The sequence below is a fragment of the Nanorana parkeri genome, unplaced genomic scaffold, assembly GCF_000935625.1.
Source record: "Nanorana parkeri isolate BGI_ZX_2015 unplaced genomic scaffold, ASM93562v1 scaffold980, whole genome shotgun sequence".
NCBI classification, from domain to species: domain Eukaryota; kingdom Metazoa; phylum Chordata; class Amphibia; order Anura; family Dicroglossidae; genus Nanorana; species Nanorana parkeri.
This window is the reverse complement of record NW_017307248.1, coordinates 216,649-223,204: the sequence shown is the minus strand read 5'-3', so window position 1 is coordinate 223,204 and position 6,556 is coordinate 216,649. Positions and strand designations below refer to the sequence as shown.

The following is a 6,556-nucleotide window of genomic DNA, read 5'->3' as shown; positions in this document are numbered from 1 at the left end:
TCCAGCGCTGGTCCAGTGGGAGGAGCTCCAGGTGGGGTCCTAATTTAGCTGGCCGGCGACTGCCAGAGGATCCTGACACGCGCGGCACCTCAGGCAGTCGCCGGCCAGCTAAATTAGGACCCCACCTGGAGATCCTCCCACCGGACCAGCACTGATTCGCCGCTGCTCTCCCGCGCCGAAGGTAAGTGAAAAAAACAAAAACCATAGCGCAAACATCGGGGCATTTTGACAACTACAATTACTTGTCAAAATGCCCTGTTTTTACGGGGCTGTGTGCACCTTACCGTGTAGGCAAAAATCCTAGCACCGGCTCTGTTGACAGGCCATGCAAATGTCCTCCCAAGCATCCCGTCCGTGATCCTCCTCACTGCTACATCCAGTATCGGCCAAAGCCCCGCCCATTGATCTGCCCATAGTCATTGCAAATGCCTCAAAGTATCATGGGACTTGCGGGTCAATGAGGCAGCTGAATAGGAAAAGAGTGTGACATTGGCCGGCTCAATGTTCCTTCCTCCCAGCATCCAGATATACCAATACCGTGATACTAATAATGATGACGTCACGGCACATTAAAGGATCCTTTTTGCAAAAAGTTAGTAACTTACAGAGGTTGTGGGAAGAGAACATTTAAAGCCTCGGTTCTCAACTGGTGGGTCGTGACCTGGTTTTCAGTGGGTCGCGGTGTACCTTCCCCTTTTCTAGGTGAGAGGTTCCTCAGCCTTGCCCTAGCGTAGCACTGTTAGTTCTTGCGCTGAGCAGCCATTCAGAATATCCTGCCTGGAGCCAAGTGGCAGCTTGAGGTGGGGTGGGCTGGAGCTATGGCCGCACGCGAGGGAGCTCCATCCATACATGGATTGCTCACAGCTTCCTCACGTGTCCTGTAGAGGTGCCTGGACCGGAGTGACGTCACATTCTGGCTCCTAGCAACTCTACAGGGCGCACGAGGGACCTGTACCAGCAATGCATGTATGGACGGAGCTCCGTCACAGCACAGCAGCCCAGCACTGGACCCCAAGCTGAGAATTGCACGGATCGGCCGCACCGGAATGCACGGCACCACAATGCCGTGCGTTCCATTGCAATGCGACTTGAGTAGCCACTTAATGTCTGTGGACAGATGTGGGTCCTGAGGTTACACAGGTTGAGAACCACCGATTTAAAGGATCCTAGAGTTCAGCTGCTTTAACGGAAGGCTCGTTATTTGGCCACTTCTCCTAAACCGCGCCTGTCTTTTCCCACCACCAGGTCCAGCAAGTCCAGGTGTTTGCGGATGTCCAGTGCACAGTGAACCTCGTGGGCGGGGACCCTTACCTGAACCAACCAGGACCCATGGGCTCCCAGAAGAACACGCAAGGGCCCACCAACCCCCAGGCTCAACAGAAGAGCCTCTTGCAACAGCTGCTCACTGAATGACAGCATGAGCGGACCTTGTCAAAGCAAGGGAGATGCAACCCCGTAACAACAGACAAGCTATAGAAGTATATATATATACCACATATATATGTTCTATTTGCAGCAGTTTTTGTTTTTCTTTTCTTCCCTCCCTTTGGCCCCTTTGCCCTCCGTGGAGAGCGCTTGAACCGGACGTTTTTGGAGAGAGCTGCAGGGCTGGACAATCGGACCGACGGTCCCCTTTTCGAGCCAAATGACAGATGATACTTATTTTTGTACGCAGTCGCTGTGATGACACTGAAAGGAACACGGGCGTCTTTAGCGCGCCCGGAGAGAATGTCGCAGAATGTCAGTTTCATCGCATCGTTGTTGCAGCTGAAGTGCATTTGTAGAGCTACTACTGGCTTGTATGTACAATCATGTCTTTTCTAAGTGGGAGGCCTGCTTTGCGCACCTTTTTAGGGCCTGTTTTTGTAAACCCTCTTTGCTGCTGGAGCAGCAAAAAAACGTGGCAGCCCGCTATCTTTTTCCTGAGGTTTGACAAAAAGTTCTTGATAACACACAAAATTATGGTCGAAAATTTCCATTCGCAAAGTTAAAGTTTTGCTTTTCTTGCCATCAGCCGTATTCGGGAGGTCGGTGAGATTGACGGAGGACAGCCTCCGAAGTGCTGTAACGCCCCCTTTTTTCACCTCTTGTTGTAAGATATCTGCTATGACTCCAGATAAAGAACAGACGAGGAACCGGTTTATCATCGGTCATCGCCGGGTTACCTCTGCAAAGTCAATGAAAAGCCAACTAATACACCCAGGCAGAGGTTCTGTAGGCCCGAAGCCTAGGTTCAGAGTAAAACCTGCACCCAGGCAGAGGTTCTGTAGCCTCGAAGCCTAGGTTCAGAGTAAAACCTGCACCCAGGCAGAGGTTCTGTAGCCTCGAAGCCTAGGTTCAGAGTAAAACCTGCACCCAGGCAGAGGTACTGTAGGCACGAAGCCTAGGTTCAGAGTAAAACCTGCACCCAGGCAGAGGTACTGTAGGCCCCGAAGCCTAGGTTCAGAGTAAAACCTGCACCCAGGCAGAGGTACTGTAGGCCCCGAAGCCTAGGTTCAGAGTAAAACCTGCACCCAGGCAGAGGTACTGTAGGCCCGAAGCCTAGGTTCAGAGTCAAACCTACACAGCATCTCTCTTTTTTTTTTTTATGGGGAGTAACCATCTTTTCGTCACCTACGTCACGCATTTCATCCATACTTTCCTCATATGTTCGTTTTTGTTTTCGTTCGATGTTCCAACCGAAAGGAGGGGAAGAAAATTGTGTGAAATGGAACGGAACACTTGTGGTCTCTGTTGGTTTTGGAGTGTCCGAGAACAGCTGACTGGAGAGGGTGAGGGCGTTTTGTCCCATTTAGCATCACAGTGGATGATCCAGAAGAAAAAGGGATACATGTTGAGGTCTTGGGGTCTTGGGTAAAGGGAACCTGTCTATGAGGGAGCTGTGGTTGGCATCCTTGCCTATTTAGTGACACGTGGTGGAGCTCTGGACCCTGGAGTATATCGGTATATCAGTTGGGTGTAACTTTTAGTAGGCAGCTCTCTAGCACACAGGAGCTATGGTTAGGCTCTTTGGGTAGTGTCTCAGGATGTGTAGAAGGAACCCACAACAAGTATCCCATGAACTAGTTCCAGGTCACAAGTCATTAGATATTTTTTAGAAAGAAGATGCCAGGCTATAGTTTTAAAATAATGGTTGTTGGTCATTATCTGGGCCATGTGGTGGTGGAGCTCTGGATCCTGGAGTATATTGGTATTCCAGATAGGTGTACCTTTTTAGTAAGCACTTTGGGTAGCGTCTCAGAATTTGTAGAAGGGACCCACAACGAGTATTCCAGTTGGGTGTAACTTTTAGTAGGCAGCTCACAAAGGGCCAAGGTTAGGCCCGTTGGGTAGCATCTCATAATTTGTAGAAGGAACCCACAACAAGTATGCAGTTAACTAGGAACTAGTTCCAGGTCACAAGTCATTAGATATTTGTACAGAGAAGATGCCAGGCTATTTTTTTAAGATAATGGTTGTTGGTCATTATCTGGGCCATGTGGTGGTGATGGAGCTCTGGACCCTGAAGTATATCGGTATATCAGCTGGGTGTAACTCCTTTCTGTAGGCAGCTCTCCGGAGCACAGGGGCCAAGGTTAGGCCCTTTGGGTAGCGTCTCAGGATTTGTAGAAGGAACCCACAATAGGTATCCCATGAACTGGTTCCAGGTCACAAGTCATTAGATATTTGTAGAAAGAAGAGACCAGGCTATAGTTTTAAGATAATGGTTGTTGGTCATTATCTGGGCCATATGGTGGTGGTGATGGAGCTCTGGACCCTGGAGTATATCGGTATATCAGTTGGGTGTAACTTTTAGTAGGCAGCTCTCCAGAGCACAGGGGCCAAGGTTAGGCTCTTTGGGTAGCGTCTCAGGATTTGTAGAAGGAACCCACACTGAGTATGCAATGAACTATTTTCAGCTCAGATATTTGTAGAGAAGAGAGGCCGGGCTATATTTGTAGCCCAGATTATGGTTATTGGTCATTTTTTGAGCTACGTGGTGGTGGAGCTCTGGACCCTGGAGTATATCGGTATATCAGTTGGGTGTAACTCCTTTCTGTAGGCAGCTCTCCAGAGCACAGGGGCCAAGGTTAGGCCCTTTGGGTAGCGTCTCAGGATTTGTAGAAGGAACCCACAATAGGTATCCCATGAACTGGTTCCAGGTCACAAGTCATTGGATATTTGTAGAAAGAAGAGGCCAGGCTATAGTTTTAGGATAATGGTTGTTGGTCATTATCTGGGCCATGTGGTGGTGGAGCTCTGGATCCTGGAGTATATTGGTATTCCAGATAGGTGTACCTTTTTAGTAAGCACTTTGGGTAGCGTCTCAGAATTTGTAGAAGGGACCCACAACGAGTATTCCAGTTGGGTGTAACTTTTAGTAGGCAGCTCACAAGGGCCATGGTTAGGCCCGCTGGGTAGCATCTCATGATTTGTAGAAGGAACCCACAACAAGTATGCAATTAACTATTTTCAGCTCAGATATTTGTAGAAAGGAGAGGCCCCGGCTATATTTGTAGGCCAGATTATGGTTATTGGTCACAGTATTTAATAAAGCCAACATGTTTCAAGGGGTTTCCTTCATAAGCTCTACAACGGAACACTCAGAACATAATGTTGTGTCCCTGATGAAGAGGGGCCCCTTCAATCCCTCCGAAAATGTTGCCTCAACAAATTCAGTGACTGCAAAAATAGCCCGGCCTCTTCTTTCCACAAATACCTAACGACTCGTGACCTGGAACTAGTTAATTGCATACTTGTGGTGGGCCAGTGACCTATGATGAAGGGATCAAGACTTAGGCCCCAAAGCTTGCACCTTTAAAAACAAGGCAGCCATAGCAACCCTTCTATTTCCAGGTTTGAAGGCTGTCATGTTCAACCCTTTCATCTACCTTGGAGGACAGAGCAGGTGGAGACCATTGTTCCTTCAGGGACAGATTCATCTCTTCTTGTCAAGATGAATGTCTGAGAACAATGGTCCACCATAGAGCTTGTCTTGCTCTGATCGATAACCATCAAGTGGATCCCGGACTTCTCCAGTGTTGTTTACGCAAGGTGGGAGCTGAGCGGACTTCACGCCAGCGTTGAGACGTCCGCCATTTGTACAGTGAAGTTATTATTAAGCTAGATGTTCTCCAAAACCATCAGAGACCTCAACTTAGATGTCATGTGACCACTCTGAAGGTAGAGAAGGGCTTTTTGTTGAAAAGAAGGTTCAGCTCAAACGTGTATATAACCTTGATGTACCTACAGTCATATACATCCACCAGGAAGCAGGGTCGGAATCCAACCCCAGGTGTCTTATATGTAGGCCTATGCGGTGCAATGGGGGCACCAAACTTTTAGGGCCCGTCCATGCTTCACCAGTGCTAAAGGGCGTGCGGTCTGCTGTCATTCATCTGACCGACTTCTCCACGCTGACAAAGTACGAAGCAGCATTGAAAGATTTATCACACGGACCGGTGTGTGTTTAATGTTCTACCTGGACGGAGGCCATCTACTGGTTGGCCATGCCGGGAACTCTTAGGTGGGCGGAGTGTAAATTTGATCATCGGGTCAAGAGTTGATTGAGGAGAACCAACACATTGTAGCAGAAACGCTGCCAAGAAGGAGGCCAAGGAAAGATTATCTCAAGTCGTGAAGGTTTTATTACATACCTCCTTGTAGGGGGGAGGCTGGCTGCTTAGGTGTGACCGCCATGGCTGTGCCAAGTGGTCTTCAAGGAAAACTCCAACCACTGCAGGTCACACCTAACCCATAATATCTTTGAAGTGCTGTGGGGATCAGTATAGAAGGACAGGAACAAGCTATTCACGCTTCAAAAATCCCCCAAAAATCAATTTATACAATAAAAATATAAAGAAATCCTCAAGTTTTCCTCACTGGGGTCTCCTACAAAGCGAAGGGAGGTCATCAAGACCTTCGAGGCGGCCTCCTTCTCCAATCCGGCCCTGCTACACTTCTGATATAATCCAGATCAGAGCGGTCCGTATCCCCCAAAAAATTCCTGCGAGTGGCTGTCAGTGCGTCTAGTGTAAGACGAGTAATCGCTTTAACCTGCTGCTAGGAACGTTTTATACCCTCCAGACTCGCCATTACTAAGTCCATAACAATGTAATCTATACTCAGGATATTCCTACTGCCTGTGCCCCATAGAGGTACCACGCATCCGGAATCTGTATAAATGTTTTTGTTTTTCTTTCTTATGAACAGGGCCTTTATTTTAATTTTTTTTTTAATTATTATTATTTTTTTTTTTGTACATGGAAATTTCTATCTACACCAGTATTTTTTTTTTTAATTAGTTAGATGTTGGGGGGGAAAGTATAAAGGATTTGTAAATTGTACTTATTGTAAGCATTGTTTTTTTACTCTGTGTTTTCGGAGGTCAGAGGCACCGCCTTTTTAATCGTTTAGCCCTTTTTATTTATTTATTTTTTAATTCATTCCAGACTCGTTCTATTGATTGAGGTGCAGCAAAGACGGGTCTGTTTCAGTTTCCGGCGATGGAGACTGCAAACTGCGCCTATTACTCCTTCTATCGCATAAAAAAATTAAGTAAAAAAACAAGGGTTGG

At 47.5% G+C, this 6,556-nt stretch overlaps 1 protein-coding gene across 1 annotated transcript in view; it reads left to right on the top strand.

Annotated features, from left to right (window-relative positions):
• NCOA1 (nuclear receptor coactivator 1) overlaps positions 1-1,507 on the top strand; it is a 170,117-nt gene extending 168,610 nt beyond the window's left edge. Inside the window, exon 21 of the mRNA XM_018566828.1 lies at positions 1,246-1,507. Within this exon, the coding sequence (XP_018422330.1) occupies positions 1,246-1,413 (168 nt within the window). The 3' untranslated portion in view covers positions 1,414-1,507. The remainder of the gene's footprint in view (positions 1-1,245) is intronic.
• The last annotated feature ends 5,049 nt before the right edge of the window (positions 1,508-6,556 follow it).